General features: G+C 28.2%; 1 protein-coding gene across 2 annotated transcripts in view; it reads right to left on the bottom strand.

Annotated features, from left to right (window-relative positions):
• Positions 1-26,299, bottom strand: part of LOC129958257 (glutamate receptor ionotropic, kainate 2-like) — a 71,756-nt gene that overhangs the window by 33,855 nt on the left and 11,602 nt on the right. For both annotated transcript variants that reach the window (XM_056070572.1, XM_056070573.1), the window contains exon 3: positions 25,516-25,764. In XM_056070572.1, coding sequence (XP_055926547.1) covers positions 25,516-25,764 — 249 coding nt within the window. The remainder of the gene's footprint in view (positions 1-25,515; positions 25,765-26,299) is intronic.

The following is a 26,299-nucleotide window of genomic DNA, read 5'->3' as shown; positions in this document are numbered from 1 at the left end:
ATGAATTTATACATGTTCCATTTTTAAGCTCATACAAGCTTGAAATTCCACACATAGTTGTCATGAATGTCTTTTTCATAATATATATCATTGTATGATTTTCTAAGCATCTTAGACTTTTTAATACCTAAATAATGACATGTGTTTCAGTTTGTTGATCCCATTTTTCAATTGAAACTTCTTTGTATGTTCTAAGTGTTAATCCCATATGATTTTTATTCGCTATAAATCGTAATATAATTTCATGACATATTATATCAGATAGTTATCGGTAATAGTCAATAAATTATGAAGTCTGATACTTTTAAATATACAAATTTATCTTTACAAAAAACAGCACAGGGCAAATGAAAGTACGGGCACAATAGAAGAATGGGTTATGTAACTCAAACTAGTAAAGAGTTTAACATAGACGTATTTGAGGTAGAAAATTTTAGATATCAGCTTCTGTGTAGAAATAGTTTTAATTAATATTTGGATATGCTTTCAATCGTTCAGGTATTCTTGTGACAAAAGAATGATACACCAATGAAGCGCAATTCAAAACGAGCTGAGTATTTCATTTATATTTTTCATTTACTAGATAGAATCGACATTTTATTTTATCTTTAATGAAAATGCAGAGAACAGCCATATGAAATAAAAATCTATAATAAAGCATAGATTTATTTTCGTCACAAAAAAAGTTTTTATCATTGTAAATATAGGGATATTCAGTACAGTGGATGTAAAATATTGTCGAGAAAAGTTTACGTAATGAAGAATAGAAATCGTATATCAATATATGCCGTGAAATGTTGTTTATATATGCCAGTGTGAAATGAAAGAGTAGCGTGTAAATGAAAAAATACATTTTATGAATAAAGGCATAAATACTGGGTATCCCAAAAACTGTAACAAACGTCTGTTTCCTTAAATGTTGTAATTAAACATATACTTCCAACTGTAAAGTTTTATTCAATAAATTAGGTAACTGTTTGAAAACGTTTTGACTTCTATATCTGTTAGTAATAAAAAGTTACAAGTATTAAATTTTTATAGAATTCTGTAAGGAAAAAGTGCCAACCTAAGAAATATATTTCTTAAGCTCTTCTATAAGGACATAAATTTCTATATTTTTATCTCCAAAATTCGCTGAAATAATAAAAGCCATATTTATTGACTTAGACCACTTTTTCATATCTCAGACTGGGGTTTGAAAGAATCTATCACTTCGCATATACGAAGCTTGTTAAAATAAATCCCTTTAAAAACTGCGCAAAGATTATTTTTCTAACAGTATTTGTGTGCATGTGAATCAGTTCATCATCAATGATATGACTCTGGTTTCTCTCATTCTTCGACAAAGATTTGCTATATACCGAAGATCCTAAGTGATTCCATGAATCAAAATCAAAATAAGAATATCCAAGCAATCCTTCTACATATCATTGTTTGCCCTTTTATCTGTAAGGGAAATCTGCATTCAATTATCGTCTTACAGCTTTCGTATGGTGACAAGATCTAATTGCAGGCACATGTGTGGAAATACTACTAAAGGGAATTCATTCGTTAGTTCAGTACAATGTCACTCAAAACTAATGAATTATATCGGTTATTCTGCATTCTTCTGTACAAAATGGGTCCAACCAACAAACTTTTGAAAATGCCATACCACACATTTCTAGAAAATTGTCATTAATGATAAACCACTCTTGCGAAGAGCACATTTTTATCGCTCAAAAAAATAGGCGACCAGCAAACTTCTTTCGATTCATGCACTATTCGACAAATATTTGAAAAATGGCAATTTTTCAGCATTGAATAAATGTGCATTTCTAAAATAATGCCTCCATCTAAACATCTATAATTTTCAAAATATCTCAGTAAATTTGACAGATTGGAATGAAGCGTGAAATGTTGTGTGGATAAATGTAAGAGAAGCATTCTATTAATTGATACGATTAATTATTATTAATCGATATGATACGATTCATTTTCTACTACGATGGCCGTATAAAATTTTAATTTTACTATCAACCTCTACAGAAGAAAAAGTGCTTTCGTATAGTTGCTTACCTTTAACTTTAAATTCAACCTTGTTATTGAAATCATATGTCTTGGTGCAATATTTAGAAAATGAAATGCTTGTTCAAACTTTTTTCCCCTTGACTTGTATATGCGAAATGTATAGACATCACCGAAAATATTCTAAACTTTCTTTCAAAACTTTTGGAGAAATCATTCTATACAAAAGACGCATCACCCAATTATTATACAAAAGCAAGAATTAAAAACGATTCTATGACATTCCTCGGAAGATAATCCTATCCAATACAATCTACTGTATGCATCATAAAATTGCGGACTTTCAAAATTTTTACATGGCATGGATGCAAATGGTTCTTGTTCAGTATCAGTATGATAGAATAATTAAGGTATGTGATTGTTCAAGCGTACACTTTGGAGTATGAGGGGACACATCTTCCTCAATATCAGGTTCTTTACCCATCGTTCCCAATTCATGGCAAGTCTGTGTGAGGAAAAATCACTCATAAAATTATGTTGAAGTCAACGAATGAAGTTTGATGAAGCAAATATCTGTGGTTGTTAGAACGTTGTATCGGCTACCATTTCTGACACGACACCCGCTTTAGAGGTCCTCTCTTTCAGTCTTCAGCCTCATACACGTTCTTTTTACCTTCGAGAACGATTCTCAAATGACTTTTTTCTTCTTTCGAAGAATTTGCAATGTCCTGTCCCATGCACAGCATTTGCTCTTGAAGATGGCATTAATAACCCTTCAATTTCTATGATTTTGATTTGTTCCTGGTTAAGTTCACTCTTCACAAATGATTCTAATCGTTGTACTGAAAAACGTCGTAATGTTTAAAGATAAAATATATGTTAATCTTAATCGTTTATATCCTTACAGTACTTGAAAGAATTTTTCTATCTTCGTAATGTAGCTGTTTTACTAGGAGTTATTCACAGGGTCACTAAGCGCATAGTTTTGAGAGCAGGCTGTTGATAAAAGCTGAAAGCAGAAATCATTTTTCTTTATGCTGTGGACATTTTATTTTTGCAATGCAGCATTTCGAAATTATTTTGTAGTAGAGATGATGGCTTGGACATGTTTTTCATTTAAATTAACATAGTGGTTTAATATCAATTTATTTTGGCTATAATTTTTCATCCTCTCTATACTGTACAAATAATCACTCTCTACGTTTTATTTGAAAATTCCTTTATTTTTAATCACAAGATCAAAACTGTATGCTGGCCTGGAAAATACCACCAAGTTAGGAAGGTAATTTTTCCCTGCCTTATTTTCAGAAAGAAAAAATACAAATTTAGGACGAATAAAGATATTGTAGCACCTATGATAATCAAGATCTGATCAACAGCTGCAGATGAATATGTAGATATGCTTCGTCCTCTACATGACAGGAGTTGAAAAGGGTGGCACAGACCATCTTTATTTTAAATTATGTATGTCACTGCCTATGACTTTTATACAGAAATGACCAAAGACATCAAGTAACAAAATATGTAAGTTCTTTGATGCACATTTATTCTGTAGAGAAGAAGATGTGCTTACTTCGAAATATTTAATCCAAGCTTTACTCAAAATGCATTTATCTGCTGCATTGAAAAGATAATTGCTTGCAGAAATATCATCTCGAGCAACGTAAATAAAAATAATTGAACTTTTTCCCTTACATATTCTTATAATCCTGTCTATATTTTTAAGAAACAGCAGCCTAATTAATCACTCAAACAATATTTGCAAAAATTTTCTCCTTCCTGTTTTTCTTCCCTTAGAGTTTTTTAACCCAAATAGTATCTAATGATGTTAAAATACAATTAAAATATCCTAACAAATTCATTTAGCACATAAAGTGCAATCATTTTTATTCACAGAAAGTTGACGAAAAGGAAGAAGTTAAAAGTAATTTTCACTTAAAAATTATGGATTAAATATTTTATTTCATTTCTTGATGTTAGTGTACGAAATGTATTCATTATACATGTTTAAAATTTCAATAAGGATAAGAATTTCTTTATTTAATGTTCATCTTTTTTATATTGGATTATAAATTAAATTTTAATGATATATGATTAATTTCCACCTGTCAAAAAACCTCTTGAAGGCAGATAAATTTTCTCCCTCTTCTGTTTAAAAACTCTTGGGAGAAAGGAGTTTCCATGCTCATTTTTATGATGTGCTTAGAAAGAAGCCTCGAGAACAGTGCTTTTCGTAGAATTTCTAACGAAATTACCTTATAGAAAAAAGCTATAAGGTAGCCTCCATGAAAGATACACTAGTAATCGTTTTAACAACTAGCATCCTTAGAAAAAACATTAATGGTTATGTTGAAGATAAAATTGATATAAAGCATATGTTTGTGGGCATTTTGAAAATGAGTTTTCTTAAGACATACAGCTTTAAAGAAAAGGCTTCATTTGAAGAAAAAAAATAGTGTTAATTTTATGTATCAACTTGTTTTCAATCTTAATATTTCTGAGGAATTTCATTTCGCAGATTAAATAGATATGAATTTTCATATGTATAGGTATACAATCAGTTTATTCTCATACTTATCTCATTAGTTGATTTAATTTTAACAATACGATTTGTTTATGAATTATTTATAAGAAGTTTTTCTAATCTTTTTATTTTCAATGCAGAAAGAAAAAAATATCTAAAAAAAAGAAAAGAAACTTTAAAAAAATATTATTTTTTAAGAAGTACCTGTAGAGAAAGCATGTTATCGAATTTTTTTATTTTCTAACATATTATCAAATTCTTTATTTTTTAACTTTAAAAATGTATTGCTAGATAATGAGAAATAAAGAAAATGTTAAGTTAATCAGTAAAGATTTAAAAAAAAAGAAATCGGAATATACAGTCAACATACTTTAGTATTTGAAGAGAAACATAGAATTCAATCAGGGCCGTACTGAGGAATTCACGTACTTTTGATAAACCTGCCAAAATTGCACCTCCCCCCCCCCCATTCACTAAATGCTACATTTAAAAAAAAATCATCCTTTCTGTGACCCCTTCCCAACAGAAAAAGAAATGATCATCTTGCAATTTTTTACTTTACATAAATAGTAAATTTTATAATTTTGTAAATAGGTTTAATAAAAAGTCCTGTATTCCTGAAGAATATTATGTAATTAGATGCATTGATGTAAAATACTGTAAGAAGCAAAGTAAGTTTACAACAGCTGCAAATAAAATATAAATCTCTAATATCTACTAAAAGGTTGAAATTAAAACAAAAATGTGTACCTTATTATATATGCTGGTGACTGAATACAGACATTTGTGTGATGCACAATAAAAAAACCAACCACTCCTATCAAACCAAATTTTTTTAGCTGTTAGATTATTGGCAAGAACTTGAAAACTGTTAAAAACTGGATGGAAAATCAACATTTACCAAACTTTCTTTATTTGTTCACAAAGTAAGGTAGATCCAGTTGAACAGAGTATGTAAATACATTTGAAATGCTGATAATGAATATTAATATCTGATAAGTGGAAATGGATGGAAATATAAATGTCTGTAAATTGAATTTATTATGAATATAAATAAATACGTTATTGTAAGTAATTCGTAATCTAAAATTCGATTATATATATATTACGAATTACAGTTTATATGTATTATGCATATTTTTGGAATGGTAAGTTATAAACACATATTTGTGATTGAATTTAAAATAATAAGTTGATAAATATATGACTATCGTGCTCTCATTTTGGAACTACACCGTTATTTTGATAAATTTTTAACCACACTGAAAATAAAGTTCTCACAAAAATTGTTAAATTCTAGAGCAAATTAAAAAGAAAATGACTTCTGCTATACAACAATTTTCTATTTCAGATAACACCAAATTGAAGACACTGTCTATGAATATTTTGAGCACGTTAACACCCATCTTAGATCAACAAGTTTATTTTATAAATTATACTATAAAAAGTGAAATTCATACTTTTTAATGTCTTTTTAATTTTACATTAATTAAAAATTAAGCGCAATTTCGCCATTTCACAGCGTTGACAACCGAAAATATTATCCCATAAAAATAATTTTTACACCAGCTGAAATATAAAAAAAAAACACTCATTTTTAAATGATACTAGTTTAGTTGCTGTGCTACATTTTCTTTAAATTTTGTAATTTTTAAAAAATTATGTATTATTTTTAAAAACAATTTGCTGTAATGAATAGCAAATTTTTATTGTTTCATCAAATTAAATCGGATGTTTATCTTTTATTAAAAAGCTGGATATGAAAATTTATTTTGAATGTAATGAAATAAAACTTTATTGTAAAAAATGCAGTATTTCTTCGTAGTTTTGTCAGTTTAAGTTCAATTTTTTATTTCTTGCTTCAAATAAACTTTATAAATTTTCTTTTTTGGTAGATTAACTACACAGTTTTAGAAAACCTTTCTTTTATCTACGGTCTTAAAATCATCTCTTTACTTAATACGAGAAAATATTCCCTCGAGATTATGCCTGATGCATTTTTCTGCTTTATAATTAACCCAATAATAAGTAATAATTCTAATTAATTTGAATTTATGTAGGACCAAAATAAAAATTAAATGAAACTCAAAGCTTTTTAATTTTTCTACCAAACACATTTTTACAATTGAACACAAAGACTAAAATCACTCATTTCATTACATTAAAAATTTAACACATGAATATTTAAAGAGATCAAATAATATTTATCTAATTTAACTTCAGAATAAACGGAATAATTAATTTTATATTTAAATAAAGGTAATTAACTATTAAATAGTTAATTTATTTATTATAAATAACTATTTACAGTAATCAGCTATTTGTGATCAATTATATAATTTCACATGAAATGAACCGAACTGATATGGAACACAAATTTTCATATGGTTGTTTAAACTTTAATATAAACGAAAGTAATACCGGAAACAACTGAAATTATTGCCATTAAACTTGACTATCGAATAATAGTTTAAGTTAATTTAATCAAATTTGTGTTAATTAAATGAACGCTACATGAATTGAAATCAACCAAATCAAATGCTAAACATCTTTTAAAAATCAAATCTAAGATGTTCATTAAAATAATATTTTTGGTGAAGCAAATAAATGTTTAAATTAGTTACTATTTCTTATTAAAAATTTGAATGCTTGTACCAAATTTTCTTAATTAAAAATATTTTCTAGAATATTTCTTCTGATAATACATATACGTAAATACTTTTAGCTAACAGTTTGTATTTTTGAATTCCTCAAACTAAAATAACTATAAAAAGTGAGAATTATAACAGACGACACCAGAAAATATTCATATGCTGCAAAATTCATGTAAATATATTTAATTGTTGTTTAAAAAGGATTTTCTATAAGCTTGATACAGTTTAAAACGTAGCATTTAATAACATGTAACATTTAACTTGGCAACATAAATTATAGTTCTAAAATCAAATTAGAAAACACAAAAATTATTTCAATTCCTATCTCAAAACATGGGAATTGTATAAACAAATTAACTTTATTTTAAAATCAATTTTAAGTTAATTCAATTTCAATGTTTTGAAATACGAATTGAAAATTGAACTGTAGAATCGTCTTTATTTTAGATTCTGCATCCTCCCCCTTTCAACTTATCTGCAATTTACGATGACAGCGTATGCATTCATTATTGAAACAGCATTTCATACCGTATGAACAATAGGATATTTTTCAAATTCAGTTATAACAATAAAATGAATTTCTTAAAAGTTGAATTCGTTCTTTCTTCATATTTAAAAACAATAATCTGTATATATATTGGACTACAAAAGTTAAGTTGCAACCTGCTTTTCTAGCTCATTAGTAAAATTCTCAGTTACATTAAAATTCGCAGTTTATATGCATGATAGTAAAGAAGTTTAAGAAAACTTATGTGAAAGCAATTGCTACTATTTTTATTTTAAAGAATTGAATACTTATATAGGAGTGGGAGAAAATATGTAAAAATCTAAACTTCGTAATTCGTGTGTAAGGTTCGAGCCGGATAATTGGTCTTCAATTGTTGTAGGCAGTTTCATTGACAATATCTAGGAAAGTCTAGCAGTGTCAGGAGAAGACGTTTGCCCGATTCGTTGAGGTGGCGGTCACTCGGATGGATGGAAATGGGATTATCACAAGCTGATGCTGCCAGACATCTCAATGTGCTTCGTAGTGTGATTCAAAAACCATAGGATCAGTTTCAATCCGAGGATTCTGTGTCGAGAACACATGTTTCAAGCCGATCATGAGTCTGCGGTAGACAATTATTTACCTCTTTCTGTCCGAAGGAGGGGAAACACTATTTTGCCTCAGCTCATGGCAGATCATTTTGTGGCAATGGGGATAAGAATCTCAATGCATAAACACCTTCACAATACAGATCTGTATGCAAGACTAGCAGTTTTGTGTCTCCCATGAAGCCAGGAGACACAGAGCTGTCCGTCAACGTTGCGCAAGACAACACGTCTAGACCAGCCAGCAATGAGTTTCTGTATTCTTCACAGGCAATTGGATGATGCGGACGATACTAGGCTATAGCAGCACTTTTCATAAATACATATATTGATCATTAAAGGAAATTTTTCCCCTTATCTAGCATTTAAGTCGCACGTTCTCGAAATAACATATGTAGTGATTTATTTACAGTAATCAATTTAGGATTTAATAGAAGAATAGAAAGATATACTAAGGATAAAAATGCATAAAAATGACAAATTATAAAATGTTTATAATAGATTCATGTCATTCATTTTTTGAAAAAAACTATTTCACACTTCTCTATAGTAAAATTAAGATAAGACAGGTTTTTTTAAAATTCCTCGACAAAGAACTGCAGAGAGTGTACCACAACACCAATTTATCCCTTAATTCAAATATAATGTCAATCAAAATTAACTTTAATCAATATAAAAGTTAACATTCAGCATACTGTTGTACAAAATGGGAGCAACCAAAGTGCTTCTAAAAATGCCTCAAAGCTTATTTATAGAAAATTCCCACCGTTGATGAACATGTATCTGTACGCGAATACAGTATGGATCCAGTAATTACGTTGATATATATATTTTTTTTTTTTTTTACATTGCCGGTTTTGGAATGTTTAATTGTAAAATGACTGTTCGTTCATTGAAATGAGAATACGTTGAAACATAAGCCCACATCTCAATTTCTACATCATATGTATAACGACTCATACTTTTTTCACCTCTCCGGAAAGTAAGGATCTTGTAGTTTGTAATCGGGTAATTGTTCTGTAAATATTTCATAGAAGGATGATTTTTTTTTGATGTTTTAAGAGTATAAAAATGAGATGAAAACCAAGAATCTAAAGCAGAAATTTACATAATTTCTTTCAATAATTTTTAACAGTAATTCTTATATTTTCGAAATAAACGTAGGATTTTTAATTTTACCATATTACAAAATAATGCAATATAAAATTTTTATAATATAGTTTAAATAGAGAATTAATTTAAGTCTGTGAGTAGAATGTTAAACACTAAAAAATGATAAAATAAAAAGAACTTGAAATAAAATTCTTTGAATATAAGAAGGAAAATGTAATATTTTCGAACTGCATTTCAACGAGTGATGTTTTCTCGAAATCATTTACTAAACATTTTTTTTAACTGCAGAAATTTCTAAAATCATATGACGAGAAATATGATGGACCATAATATGAATTATTTCCCCTTTTTCAAAATGCTTGAAACTTAAAGGGCAACAGTTTTTAAAGCGAAAAGTAACTTTTTACTTGAAAAAACACAAGACAATTACTCTAAGCTGACAGATTTATTGCTTGAACGATAAAGAAAGAATGATCACTCGGTAACAAGATTCCTACTCAAAATCCCTGGTGTTTTCCGATCGGCGGGTAGAGGGAAAGTTTATCCCCTATTGTTGTTTGGCACAATAGGGTGGAGAAACCAAATGAATATCAAACCGGCTTGCGTTCCGGTTTTTTTTTTTTTTTTTTTTTTTTTTTTCCCATGGCAAATTGAGTTTAACGCTTAGCAAGACTGGGACCTGTATAGGAACGTTCAGTCGGCGGTCAATGGGTTCACAGAAATGATTAAATATTATTAAAATTGCTAATATTATAAAATTGCTTAGATATTATAAAAAATGCCATTTCGAATGCCTTTTGTTTAAACAGTAAAGAACACCATGCATCTTAATACAATAATATAAAAACACAAGTGCTAAACGCGAAAATATTGGAAAACCAGTTTTGATTGAACCTTTATTATTTGATTTATAGCAATAAAAATAAGCTGCATTTTGGGTTTCACTTCACAATTTTTCTACGCATTTTACATTGAAATAAGTTCTTTGTATCAAATTTTGCTAAAACAATTTCGCATCATTTTGAAAACTGTGGACAAAATATAAAAATCACAACATATTTATATCAAAATTTTCAGTTTTTATTTTATCCTTCAATATTTTTCCTTGAAAATAAACTTTCTATAATAACTTTTAAATATACCTACCGAGTGCAGAATATCAATCAAATACATAAAAAAAAGAAGAAAAAATAGCTTTTTTTTTATATGAGTTTTAAAGAAGTTTTATCGTCCATTAAAGAAGTAAGAAATAATTTGACAATGCAGCTTTGAATGACCAGCAAGAATGAGAGACGAAAAAAAAAAAAAAAAATATTTAAATGAGTGAAGTGTTTGATAAAGTTCACAGAACATTTTTTTCGAATAAGAAAACACTTTCTCCGAATGTAAATCGGTTTGTTTAGACTACAGAACAAACAAACTGATGACAGGCATTTAAGGAAAAAAGCTGTCGGCCCAAATTTGTGATAAAGTGTCGCAATTTATTAGTTTATTCTTATTTAAAAAAAGAAAGCTAATAATTTTTCACTCAAAATGTTTAGGGCCTTTTTTTTTTTTTTCTTCTTCACGTTTAGCTTTTTGAAAACGGAATATTTGTGGCAGCGAGTTCAAAAAATAATAACTCTGCACTTGTTTACTCTTATACTAGATTACATAAGATCGAACTTATAATAAATGATTTCTAAAGAAATCTGTATCATACCATAATTGCGATTTTTTGTCTAAGATTTTCTTTCTTCATTTCGGCTATTGTAAATTATTCTATTATAGGCTGTTTCCAAATTCTTTAACTTCTTCCTCTGTCATATCTTAATGATCTAATAACACTATTTCAGTATTCGGAATTCAACATATTTTTCAACATATAATCGTGGTGTTATACTTATCTAGTAAATTTAAGATTAGCTTATATTTTCAGAGATATCACTTTGAACAGCTCCTGGGAAAATATTTCGTCGGTCTATAGCTTAAAATTGTCAAATGCAAAAGAAAAATGAGTTAACGTGTTATAGTTTTGAAATAATAGAAAAAATTGTGCAACATATATTGAATGCATGATTTTTCCTATGACATTTAAAAGTGTCATTCATTTATTCATTCTGTTACTTTTAGCTATACACAAACGATTTCTCTCTTGACTAACAGTGAGTATTTCAAACTTCAACTTTATTGCCACCCAAAACTTTGAATTAGAAAATAATTAGTTTATTTTTGCAATCATACTTTGAAAATGAAATCCTTAAATATTATTGGTGATATGGAGATATTGTTTATATTAACTTTAAATCAGTACCGCAAAGCAACTCTTATTCCAAAATTTGTAATTATTTGATGATAAAAGAAAAAAAATTTTATAAATGGCATTTTATACGGAGAGAGTGAAATTAATAAGTTTCACGTTGCATTGAATTTCCTCAAATTCCTTTCTTACTAATGTAATGAGAAAAAAACAATTAATATTTTAATGAAATAATGTTTCTTCAATAAATCTTCACTACGATATAAATGCCAAGAGAATCTAAATGAACGAAGAAGAGGTAAAAACGTCTCTTATAGAATTAAAATATATTATCTAAGCGATGTGAAAGGGGAAAATAGTCTTTTTTAAACTGTATTTTGAAAAGTTATATTAATTGAGTCAGGAAAAGAAAAGGTTTGCAGTAAAATATGCGATGTATTAAAAAACATTCTTAAACAATTTATATTCCAAGGAAATATTTATTTATTTAAAGCCTCTTTCAATAAAGCATTTTATCTGATTTGTTTCAGAGAATAATTTTCTTTGATGATGAGCAGTTAAAAGCTACTACTATAATAATGACATTCTGTAAATGTACTAAATGCTGTTTGTCCTATATGCTATTTTTTGTCTAAGATTTTCTTTCTTCATTTCGACTTTTGTAAATTATTTTGTTATAAGCAATTCCCAAATGCTTTAACTTCTTCCTCTGTCTCAATGACATGTTAAGAAATATGCAACTAATCAATGTGGATTTCCAGATGATAAACACTTAAGCTAACTAAAACATTTTACACCGGAGTGTAATGTATTTTATAATAAATGAAACATGCATCCCGCATTGCAACATTGTATTAATTAACCTGAGTGAAACTCTATTTTCAATTATCACAATAATTTTTAAATCTGAAATTTGGTTTAAAAGCAATTTAATGCAATGAATATCCCGTTAAGGATATGCTGAAGATGCATTTTCTAGTGTAAATTCGCATATACAAAAAAAAAAAATCAACAACAGTTTTTTTCAATAATATTTATCATAATAACTTTTCATTAAAAAAATAAAACATAAAGAATAAAAAAAATATAGCATAAAAATAATAACTGACAATAGCATTCGGTGATGTTGTACTGCTTTCCTATTTCTGTTATAATGGCAAAACGTGAAGAGATGAAATATTATATCGAATATATTGAAAACTTAAACAAGTTCAACGTATTGAAAAAGGAACTAATTGCACGTTTAAAAATGAAAAGAATGTCAACATATAGGTGTTAGTAAGAATGATAAAGTAGCTATCTGAATGCTTACAAGATTATCACACGCCATTCTGAAAATATGAGTGGCAAAAAAATGTTATGCAAAACATTCGCTTAACAGCTGCTCTCTCACCCGATAAGTTATTTTTAAACTTCCTTTCGTTGTTACGCAAATGAAGACACAGCAGAATCTACTGGTTTCTTTATCATAAAGCGAAGTTATGCCTTAATGTTTGTTGACGGACAGCTTATGCTTATTTTTATTCTTTCACCGCTAAAAAAAAAGTGCTTGTTGACAATCTCAGCTGCGTTAAAAATGAATCACTTTCTCACTTATAGTTTATTAACAACTTTAAAAGCATAACATACGGAGTTTTAAAAGCATTATATATGTGTATACCAAATAGGCGTGTTTAGAAGATGAAATTTTGTTTGTTCCTTAAAATTAATTGGCTGTCATAAAATTCTTATTTTGGTATGTTGTTTTCTTGAAATTTGAAAAAATAACCATTTTAAACCATATATTAAATGTAAATTTCTATATGAATATGAAAAACTTGTGCCTTTAGCGTATTAACTAAAACATTGTGCCTTGTAGCGTAACTTCTTAAATTCATTCTCAGAACTTTGTAGAAAATTATATGGAACTTGAATTTGGAAAAACAAAAATAAGTTTCTGCCAGATTTGCAGTATTAGAAAATAAAAATAATTCGGAAAGCCATCTGTTTTAAATCCTTCTTTAGAAATTTCTACATTATAGTAATATTAATATTCTTAAATTTTTGATTTTCATTAAATAATGCTTCTTTCGTCAAATTTGTCTCTTACTTTGTTTATGGATCAATGACAAAAAAACATTATCTTGTATAATTATTGAGATAATGGAATGTTTATAACTGTAGAGTTATTTTAAATGGAAAAGGTTACAAAAACTGTATTCAGTAGATTAGTAGATTTCATTGTCCAAAGAACTTCATGAAAATGACTTAGGTTTCACTTCAATACCCACATTACTTATCTTTTATAAGTCACAGGTCTTATACATTTTCATGCTTATTTGTTTGAGAATTATATTTCTTAGTTTTAAATTTACAATCAGAATTTGTTCGATTATAGTTTTGAGATAAAAAATAAGTATATATTTATCTCACTGTTTATTATTGGAGAACTTAAATCTTTGATTTACATTCGATGGCCATTTTTTAAAAATAAAGCATTTGTTTTTTTTACATCAAAATATATCTGAAATCCCATGAAAGCTAGTCATTCATTTTTTTCCATATTGTTTGAATACCAAAACATAGTCAGTTCAAGAAAAGGCAATTTATAATTTTTCATAGAAAATCGACGAATAAAAATCATTTTATTATATATATATATATATATATATATATATATATATATATATATATAGGTCGACTACTAAAACTTATCGGACTTCTTTAGTTTAAATAGATTTTTTGGTGAATATCGCCTAACAGTCCAACTTTCTCAAGACACAATCTATAGAATCATTTACAATAAGTGATTAAAAAGTTAATAAATATGTCATAAAGTCGCTGAAAATATCTTAGATGAACGATTTTCATTGCGATCATACCTTAGATATGGAACTTGAATTATCATTTTATAAAAAAAAAAAATATACAGCCATTTTCTCTTTGATGAAACATGAAAATCTATTAAATCCTGTAATTACATGTTATTTCTGCCTTCCAAATCTTCTTTTGTTATGATAATTTCTTTTTTCGCATGAAAAATTCTAAAAGAGAGCATTAGATTGGCAGGTATTAGATATTGTGAGCATGTAAATGACATTTAGAATATTTAATATGATAATGCCAGGAGAGCTGATGAAATGTTTGAAGGGAAGATATATTTTGCTTCAATATTCTAAAACAAACATTTTTTTTTATGTTTTTCAATAAAAATTGTGAACATCGATATAAATTAAAAGGCAAAAATACAGGAAAAATTATAATTTTTATTTTCGTTTAAATATTTTTTTCTCTTAAAATGTTCCTTCTTTGAGTCAAAAATAAAGCTAGTAAATGAGTTAAATTTATTAATTATTAATTGAAAAAAAACAAAAGTGCCAGCCATTCAAATATTAAACATTATGAAGTGTAAGGTCTATAAATGAGATACAAACACCTTCGATGAATTTGATTCCTAACTAAACACAAATGAATCCACAAAATCTCATCCACAAAATAATCATATATTACCATCATACAAATAAATAAACATTATGGTAAAATGATAGTAAAAGAAAATTCCTAAAAATAATATTTAGATAGTTGTTGAAAATGCCACAGCATTTATGATTTTGTCTCTTGTTTTCATTATTAATTTGTCTCTTGTTTAAGTTATTAACAAGGCACCACATTGATGTTTGCTTTAAAAGATTGATTTCTAGAGATAACACGTTATGACATGACATAAGAAACAAAAATTTCAGAAAAACTGCAAAACATTTAGATTAAATACATCACTAACGATCACATTGCGACACATTTATTGCTTTACTTTTGGCTAAATATGCATGTTGTCAAATATATTACATCAATGCTCAGTCATTTGTTAAGTCCAACATTTGTCGGATTACAATGATAATTCTGCATTTAACTCACTTCATATGCATGAAACATTGTTCTATATCTACATGATAGATTTACTTTCATTCTATGGCTGCATTTGAATGACACTTGGCACAAGTATTGATATGAATTCTTAACTGTTGATTTACTCATTTTGTTTCGAAACTTTTTTTACTTAAAGAAAACTATAAATTTTCTTTATTTCAACAGAGCAGACAGTTGGAATTTTAACTACTAAATTTGGCGTGTCATTTTTTGTTAAATAGTTGTTGCTCACAGAGAAATCTTTTGAAAAATTTTAATGAGATTAATATTTAATCAAAAATTATTGGGGTAATCATAACTTAAAACTTTTCCTCAATAACTTCGGAGCATATTGACACAAATTTTTTTTAGTTGAAATAACAGTATAAGATTAAATAAATTTCAATAATGTAGCTAAAAATGTAACGCAAATTTAAAATTTCTACATGACTTTTGTCTACTCAAAGTAAAGACTCCATGACAAATGGCCTTCGGCTATCCCTTTCAATTTTTGAATTATCATGTACAGGAATAAAAAGAAGGACACCTTATTACAAAAATGGCCCTTTGTGGATTTGGTGGGGTGAAAAACGTGTTAATTTCTCGAGGTTAACTTTTTTGATAATTTTATGTAATGCATTTTTTCTTTCTATATTTGGTATACGGGACAGTAATAACTATATATCTTGTTTTTTTTTTCCTTTCATTCTCAGCGTATTAAGAAATGGGTTGTTTATAGAACTGTTCATCCAATAAAAATTATGGGTAAATGCTTTCATTTTTTTTGTCGACAAAATGAACACTAGCGTAGTTTGGCTTCATCTCCGAAATATTAAAACATTATATCCTTTATGTAAATTATATTAAATCTACCTCTGATATTCACTTTCTTTTCTTTTCTAAGTAAAATTATAGTACTAAATAACAAATATTCAGTCTTTTTAAATATATAATTTTTTGTTATATTTGTAGATAAGTAATAAAAGTCATTTTTAAAATTAATAATTTTAAAAAACTTATTTTATAGTATTGTAATAATTAACATGTTTGATTAAACACGTTAATATTTTTAGTAGGAAACATAGCCATTTCATCTTGATAAAAATGTTTCTTTACTTAGCTGCAGTTCAGAAAATACAAAATGATTTCTTACTAAACAAGATTACGATCATACTTGTAAATATGCTTTTAGGATATTTTTAAGAATTAAACATCGTAAAAATATCAATTATGAAAGAAAAAGATTTTTTTAAAAATCTCCAATATGCAGTTTATATTACATTTTTGATTAACAACAGACATCACAATACATTTCCTCGAAATACAAAAACAATACCTTTTAAGTGTCATAATTCAAATATATTTATTTTGAATCTTCTTTACAGAAATACAAATTTTTTAAAAAAAGTTGCTCATTTGAAACGTGTAGTTGTTTAGTAAGAAAGCATTTCAAGATTAACTTCGGTATGAAACAAGCTTTCAAATTACTTTACTAATGGAAAAGAAATCACCCATCTTACCATCTATTTGCATCCCATGGGGTAGATACCTGCTATATGATGAGGAATTCTTTCTATATGGTAGTTGGTTCTGACTTCTGTGGTAGATGTAATAATGAAGCGAATTATTCTCATTCAGATGATGGGTCATACCTCTGTATAAGAAGTGGACACATGAGTCGTAATGGGGACTATAATGAGCTCATCACAATGCCCAAATAAATTTCCAGGTGTCTCGGTCATTCAGATTACCCTGGACTCTAAGCAGAGTGAGGGAACTCATAATGATGTTGCTTTGCCAGCAGTAAAAGTGATATAGTTTCGATTATTTTTGCTTGTTTAATAAATAATTTATTCCTTTAACAATGCATGTCACTTAAATAAAGTTTATTGCGTGTTTTTAGAAATTAAAAATAAGTGAAATTTTAAAAAAGGGAAAAGAAAAGAAGACCTAATTTACTTTATCACAATAACATAGTATGAAAAAATTCTAAAGCGTATGATTTTTATTAAAGCAAAAAGGGAGAAGTACTGATCATACAAACAAAATTCGTGTTCTTTAAAATAAATTCTGTCCATAAAACCGTATATTTTTAGGAAACTTTCTTCATTAATTATATTCTGAAAGTAAATAAATATTATATGAGAATGTATTTTTATAAATAGCTTTTACAAAGAAGCCTTCTTGAAATTCTTTCCAAAAAAAGCAATTATATCGAAGAGTACGTTCCTTCTTACTCCGAATGACCTTGACATCTCACGTTCTCCAAATTCTACGTTCGTACATCCTTAATCATTGGCAAAAATCACACGGTTGTCACTAAATACATTACACAGTGACTATAGCCTGTCTGGTTTCCATTCCAATGATCAGCAATTCATTCGGCTCACCAAGTGGCGTACCTACATAAAAGGACACCCAGGGCAAATATGGAAACAGCGCCCTTCCCCTATTTTGTGAAAACATGACCTTCATTTTTTCCTTATACCGAAGTGTGCAAAAATTGAAAGGGCCAATTAATATAAATAATAATACGTAAAATATTTTGGAAAACTGATATAATTTGCATTTTAGAAATAACTTCACTTTAAAACTAAATTAACTAACTTTAAAATTAAGTTATACAAGTGTGTTGTAACGAAACTATTTTCAGTAGTCAGTTTCCTATTTCAAATATTGAGATATTTTTTGAGAAGTAAATGACGCATATCATATGAATAATTGAATAGATTTAAGATTTAAACTAAAAAAGTTCGTTCTTTGAATTTCCTTGTACGAAAAAGAAAAAAAGCATCTTCTTTTTGCAAAAAGCGAAATAAATTATTTTTGATCTAAACAATGGATACTCTTTTAGTCTCATGCAATATTTTTTACCTTCAGGACGAAACACTTCGATAAGTGCATTATATTCTACCATTTCCCTTCCTCTGGAAAAATTTCAGACATCATTGTTCTCCCAAAACAGGAAGGACTCACAGTTAAAAGAAGGTACTCGTTTTTAGACTCATCAGACTGGTCAAAGTTTTTGAAAAAATTCAACAAAACAGATTAAAACATCATTCTAATGACAACACCACTATATCTCTGGAGCAATTTCACTTCCGTTAAAAGAATTCAACCGGTCATCAACTTCTTAGAGTAACCACACCATAATCGATGGTTTCAACCATAATTTCTATAAAAGTGGTATTTTTCTTGATGTTCAGTGATCTTTGGCAAAATGTAGCATGATGGAATAGAATACTCTTCAAACTCATAACATTTAAGTTCCTAGATTACATGATCTGGATCATTTGTCAATTTCTTTATAAAAGAAAATTCAAAGTAGCCATTCATGGGGAGATCTCTCTAGACGATTGGGAAGTCTCGGAGAGAGTTGTCTGATGCCCTATCCCTCTATATAGTATTCACAGCTGATTTCTCTTAGTCGTTTACATATTAATAATTGTTTTTTAGCAGATGGTTATCCAATTACTGGCATCCATTTTGTTACCAAACCCTGCAACAATCTCTCAGAGAGCTTTAAACTTAGTATACCAAGAGAGAATCATTGTGAATACATAAGCAATTTCAAGTCGAAAAATTTATCATTCGCTTCTCAAGAGAGTTCTTCACGGGAACCGCAAATCATCCAAATAATTTAATTGCCTGTCAGATCCTATTTGTCCTTTTCCTTATTCAATACTCAAGTAGACTCTCTCACTCAAACAACCCTAATTTACTTTCTTCATTCGACCTCATTTTTCTATGGCCACAGTTTTTTATTGATTCAAATGTCCCTTTTAATTTTATCCGGAAATCATCACATGATATGAAAAAAGTATCGAAAAGTAGGTAAAACGTATCAAAACATTGCAATTTTTCAGAAAGAAATCCAATCAAATCAAAAGAGATTTGACGATCCTGATATATTGATTTCAAATCTGGCTTGAATTGGAATCTGGAAAATTGAATGTATTTGCGAATTAAAGATGGTTTGGGAAAAAAAAAGAAAACTGACTGTCTTCTTAGATAAAGGTAAAAAGAAATAATGAGGTGCATTCAGTGTAGTTACGAACATGAAATGTGTCGTCTCATAAATAGGACCTTGGGCATGAAGAGATTGATTAAATATTAATTCCTTACTCTTGGCGCACCTGGTAGGGAGTTCGAGAAACGATAGATTCCGAAATAATAAGGTGGAAATTAATTAGAATACAATTTCTAAGGCATAGCACACTAATAAATGTTTTTATTAATTTCTAAAATTCTTGAAGTAATTTTATTTGAAGCAAAGTAATTAAGCATCATACTGAAGATCGTTCCACATATTTATCCCCAATTTTATTCAGCCACTTTTGAAATGAGAGATTTTCAACCTTTTATCTTTAAACAGAGAAAATATAAATTACGTGGCATTTTTTAAAAAAAGGGAAACTATTTCTATTCAAATTTAAATAAAACAATAACAATAAAACATTAGACTGTAAAATTACTGTGCTAAGTACAAATGGATAGGTATACAAAAATAGTAGATAGATGAGATTTTTCCCAATTTTCTTCTTGATTAAACTTGCTCTCATTGGTCTGACAAACTGTGCGTGAACTCTTCGATGATGTTATTGCAATTAATGAAAACTTTAATTCGCACTTGTGGAAAACAATTCATGTGTATGCTACTTTTACGAAATGAATAGCAGTATTTGAATAGTTTTAATAAGGTCCCTTCATTTTTCAGATTATAAAATCATTATACCAGCAAGAAGATACATAATAGTAAATCAATCACGTACTTTTAACCGCAAAATAAATTTTATAAATTGATAAAGAGCTCTAAAGGCTAATCAAAAAGGTCGATGTAACTTTCAAATTTAATAAAATAACTATTTTTTATGCTTGCAAGACACGAAATTGAACTCCCAATAAAAATGATGACACTGGAATTACCAATTCAATTTTGTTACATGAACTTCGCATTTTGAAAGAAAAATAAGGATTATTTCCAGACAAACTTCGAACTATGGTTAGATGATGAATATGACAAGGGAACCTGCACCCCCTTCACCCGATTTCTATACCACATCAGCTGGAGGACGCTTGATCCTTTAAGAGATTATATTTAGTATTTTGAAACTAAATCTTCAGTAAATGAATTTAAACTCACAAAAGGGCAGTATCACAAAATAAAGTATAAGCATGCTTACTTTTAAATTAAATATCTTTTTTTCATATTGCATTAAATTGGGTATCATAAATAACAATAAATTTTATTATGTTACTCCCAATATTTACACAAAAATTAGAATTGTAACGTGATTTACAATATAAATTCAAAAGAGCCCGGTCATCTATATGTTTTGCAGATGCGCCAGCCACTCATATGAAGCGAGTGCCATAGATATTGGCACGAGACTGCAATATAATTACTTCGTGAGCTGACTTGGGATATCGAATTCGAGTTTGATCACAATGCCTTATTTCAATGACGGTGCTTACTAGTTTTCTTTTTCAAGAAAGACATACAATTTCTTCGGAAACTTTTCAAAAACTAGTGGATAGCGTTTCTCATAGAGAGCAGATACCAAAGCAGAAAAGATGCCCTGTTTTATATTCTTAATTGATTCATTTGCGGGAGAAACAACTCATAAAAATAATTTCAATACATTTCATTTCGATGAAGTCCTTCGAATCGAATCAACGTGAGTTCGTTGCCTAAAGGTGTCTGGATGCTTTTAATTGCATAGAGTCAATTGCATTACCAGATACTTAATTCGAATGTTTGTGAAAATGTTAGGAATAACGTATATAATTTCGATTCATTAGTGATGTTTCATTTACTGAAATATAACATAATTATTTAATATGTAAATAATCAGGGATTTTAACCTATTTCTGTCCTTTTATACACCTGAATTCAATGACTCAAGATTTTATTTTAAAAACCATTCATTTGAAAAATGTCTCATAAATTTAGATGCTCTTAGAGAGTAACTCAAATTCATCTTTCTTTGTTTCTGAATATTATTTGTATTCACCTGGAATTTTGATATAAGTTGTCCGAGATATCTGCCTTCGAAATTATGAAGTAAATATTAAGCTTTGTTTTGCACATAAAGAGTTAAAAATGATTTAAAATAAATATTCATCTTTTCAAGACATTCAAAGTATTTACTTCTGATTTTAATATAATGTTTTGTTTGTTCAAGCTTCGCATAATAGGGTCTAACATTTCTAGTGTTGAAAATGCATTATTAATGCGTTCTTAATATCTTCCCAAATATACGAGCAATTTTTAAGAAAAGGCTTCTAATGTGGCATGCAGCAAATAAAGACAGGAATGAAAGTTGTAATTTATAACCTGTAAAACGGAGAGAGTCTACATCATTTCGTCTTTGTTCATTTCCCTAAACTTAGTAGTGAGTGAATCTTCATTGTAAAATGAAGTTCATACAAATTCCTTCTATTCGATATTCAATTTGTCCTATCTAGGAAATTCGAAAAAATGCCTCATTTCGAAAAACTCTGGTTACTTTAATCAAATAGAGTATTCATATTAGTAATTTATAACTTACGCATAAATTATATTATTAAGCTATAGATATATATTATTAATCTTAAATAATAAATAATAATAATTTTTCATTAAAGCTGTGAACAGGATGGTTTAAATTTTATTCTTAAATAATATGCTATCAAATGAATTTACAAAGGTTTGAAAAAAGATTGATTTTCCGTATCTGGAAACCTTATGAATGAGCGTTAATAAAATAACGGAGCAACTGCTAATAAGACGTGTTCCATTTTGCATTGTTGGACTTATTATATACATAAAAATCTGGCAAGAAATATTTCGTTCATCGGCTAAATTTTCTAGCTGTTATTTATGTTTACTATAAAACTTTAAATATGTACGTTTATAAAAGGCTTCCTCAAATTTTTACGATTACGATCAAGTATCACTTATCCTAAAAGTCTTTCCTTATTATAATTTAAATAAAATTTTCAAAACTTTCGCCGTACATATAAAGATATCGAAGATTATATTTTATATCTCACTGAAAAGAGGTTTTTTATTGCAAAAAGTAACAATTATTTAAAAGTGAAGTGGAACGCATTCGGATTTTCATAATTCAATTTAAATGACTTTGAATGCATTCATTCCCAAATCTGATGAAAAATGAATGATCTAAACTAGTTTTGGACTGTTTCTCAAAATTTCGGTAAATACAAGAAATAAATACCTGAATCAAGGAGAACAAAACCCAGTTCAATTATATATTCTGTAGATCATAAAAAATTGATGTTATTATCATCTGTAGAGAAATAATTTGTTTTTCGAATGAAAACAACTGAAACTTTTTGAATTAGTGAAAATTGTTCAAAGTGCAGAGTTATATAATCTAAAAATCTTACCATTTATCTTTTTTATAATAAGCATCTAATTTTTAGTGACGAAATTGAACTAATTCCATTTATCTTTTTTATAATAAGCATCTAATTTTTAGTGACGAAATTGAACTAATTTATAAATAAAGACCTTTTTACCACGTAAAATGAAAGTTTAGGGATACTTTTCGGAAAAAATCATGTAAATTATAAACATATTTAAAGAAATTTCCGTTTAAGTTTAAAGAAAATTATTAACAGGAGTTTGCTTACTTTCATAAAAAAATTCTCTCTAAATTGGATTTTATTCTGTATAAAAATAAATCATTTTTATTGACGTTTCCTTCCCTTAATTTTTGTGTTTGCGACGAAATTTTCTTGTAATGTTTAAGGACAACATTTTTTTAATTTTATATTTCTGAATATTTTATGTTAAAGGAAGAATAAAAACTAACATATCTGAAAATCCGATAAATTCACCCTATAAGTCTCAAATCACTTAATTTTTCTATATATACAAAATATGAATTTTTATGAAAATATAAATTCCAAATATTTAATTAAGCACTTTTCAAGTGAGCGGATGACTGTAGAAATAAACATGATGCTGGATTTTAAATTCCATTATAATCTGAAAATCAAATAGCAGCTATTCATTTGCTTTTGCACCTTTTTTTCTCGGAAAATTATGATCACTTTGAGTCTCGGCTTCAAAACTGGAGGATTTCAGGATTCAATTACAGTACATTCCCGAGTATCTGGCTCACTACTATCCGACCTGAAAGGGCCGAATGCAATGTAATGCTTCTCATTTGCAGTGCAATGAAAATACTACAAACAATCTATATGTTAACAATATTAGTTCTATCAGAAGACACTTTTTGTTGTTTGCTAGTTATTTGTTAGGTATTCACAGTAAATTTAAGGTTTAAATGATGGAAAATTTGAATTTATTATAGCTTCTTCAAAATCCCCACAACGTTACTAAAGATTATCGTTTTAAAATTTTTTCAAAAGAAACCCTTCAAATTTATAAAAAATTAGACACGCCTTTCTGAAATATTTATTATTATAGATAGACTCCTGATTTTTCTAAAAAAAATACAATAGGATTACAGACAATACTAATTTCGGTAGGAAAATTGGATTTATTTGAAACTTTAATGTCAACTTACGTAATTCTTTCTTTAAAGAAATGTAGTTTAAAACTCTTGTTTGAAATTTATTGTAAAACAATAACAAATAAGAGTTTAACCAAATAGACAAATTTCTGTTTGGATTTTTGAATACATCATTTGAATCTGAAGCATAATCTCTTTTCTTTACAAAAAACCTTCCTTCAAGTAATATGTCAAGATTTCTTTTTCATAATTCAGCAATTATTAATCACAAGAAAACCATAAATTTAATACTTTTATAAATTTTTAACTACTTCAAAAAAAAGAACATCACTTTTAAAAATTTAGAAAATTCTTTTTTACAATAAATGTTTTGGTTTAAAATTTGAATGCCCAATCTAAAGTTAGAATTTGAATTAAAATTACAAATTTGAACTGAATAACATTTGCAGATTAAACTATATTTTTTAATTGAAGAGAAAGCTGGAAAAGAAAATCTTTCCGTAAATCGCAAAATAGCAAAACAAACAAAACAAAATAGCATGACCTCGACAAAAAATATTGTCACATAAAGATTCAAGTGCTCCATATTTATTCTTAAATATGAGTCATAGTTAATAAGGTTTTTCGGCTTCACTTTGTAAATCAAATCTTTCATATGATTCCAAGTATAAAAAACACGTGGATTAACATATAACGAATAACGTGGTAAAAATAATGTTCCTGGATAACGGTTTGGGTATCGACAGATGGGCACTCGTGTTCCAAACTTGCTATTTTTGGCTTAGATTAGTTTTTGAATGTTGTAAACCATTTTTATATAAATAGTGTTACATATTTTGCCACATTAATCAATTTTTCAAAATGTAAGCGTCAGATTTTTTATTGAATATTAATGTTTGGGAGACATTAGGAAAAAGAGGATAAATGAAGTTAAACTATTTCCTTGTATACTTTGTCTTATCTCATGTATTCGTTGCGACATGTAAAGCCCTAACACGTTATTTCAGTTCAAAGTTTTAAATTCATAAAGACTCACATTTTATCTTGAAACGAACATGCGAGTATTTTAAACGCTCAATTCAAGAGAGTTTGAATAACGCTGGAATCATAATCCAATAAAGAAAATGAATGGTCAAAACATGACTCATTAAAAATTTTGATTGTTTCATTTTTTACATATAGATAAGCACACATCTAGCACAACTCTTATTTTAAATAGTTGCGAAGTGAAATGGATACTAATTTTAAGTTTTGCTTCTAAGCAAATAAAAAAAATTGATTGCATTGATATCAACATCATTTGGAAAATTCTATTTTTATTTTTTCTATTAATAATATAATTATAAGGTAAAATGAAATCATTTTGAAATAGATACATCCGAACATTGACTCCCATCCAATCCGTATCACTTAGTATTTCCCATAAGCATTCTAAAAGGATGTTTATCTATTTTCTTCCGAGAACTCAGCATATTGTTCTCATAACTTGCATATCGAATCAATGAATGGACTCACCTTCCGCATCTTCGTAAATGATGGTAAAGGATCTCCAATTCTTGGATTTCACCAAATCGTAGATAGCTGTTCCAAGGCTTCGAGGAAACAAGGAAATGGTGAACGGAGCTTTAGCACCTCTTTCCAAATCCCAGTGAGATTCTAAATGAGGGATATGGAGGGCGGACGCCGTGGATCGCACTAAGGCACTGGAAGCCACAGAATTCGGTCCAAAGATAGCCACAACCCCTTCACCCACCAAGAAGCACACTATAAGAGCAGAAAAACATTTATAGTTTATTTTTATTTCAGTTTTAGGATACAAGAATCTGTCATTGAAATGTCACCATTCATAATTCCAATTATGAATATTTTCTAACAATTCAATACTTAACATACTTCATACTTAACAATACTTCCCTATTTTGAAGACTAAAAAATGAGAAATAATACACATATTTCATTTTCTATTGCAGTGAGGGATATATTTGAATCACTGCTGTATGCTTGCGAGAAATATATAGACTCTTCTCTTTTACAAAAATATTTCATTGATTTTGTAATTGGGAAATAAATGCTTCTACCTCTTTGCATTGTGCTCATCTGCACTGCAAGCTTTGAGAGTTTAATAACAAATGTAAAAAATATACCACTCACCTACATAAAGATCTCTCATTATGTTGCATGAACCATTGAAAGAACCTTGCTTCGAATTATAATGTTTTTGTACAAATAAAGTATTCAGGGCTGTACTTCAATAGATAGACTGTATAAAATCCATAAATGACTCTGCGGAATTTTAATT

The sequence above is a fragment of the Argiope bruennichi genome, chromosome X1 (genome assembly GCF_947563725.1).
Source record: "Argiope bruennichi chromosome X1, qqArgBrue1.1, whole genome shotgun sequence".
NCBI classification, from domain to species: domain Eukaryota; kingdom Metazoa; phylum Arthropoda; class Arachnida; order Araneae; family Araneidae; genus Argiope; species Argiope bruennichi.
Note: the sequence above shows the minus strand (reverse complement) of the source record. Positions and strands in the feature narration are given on the sequence as shown.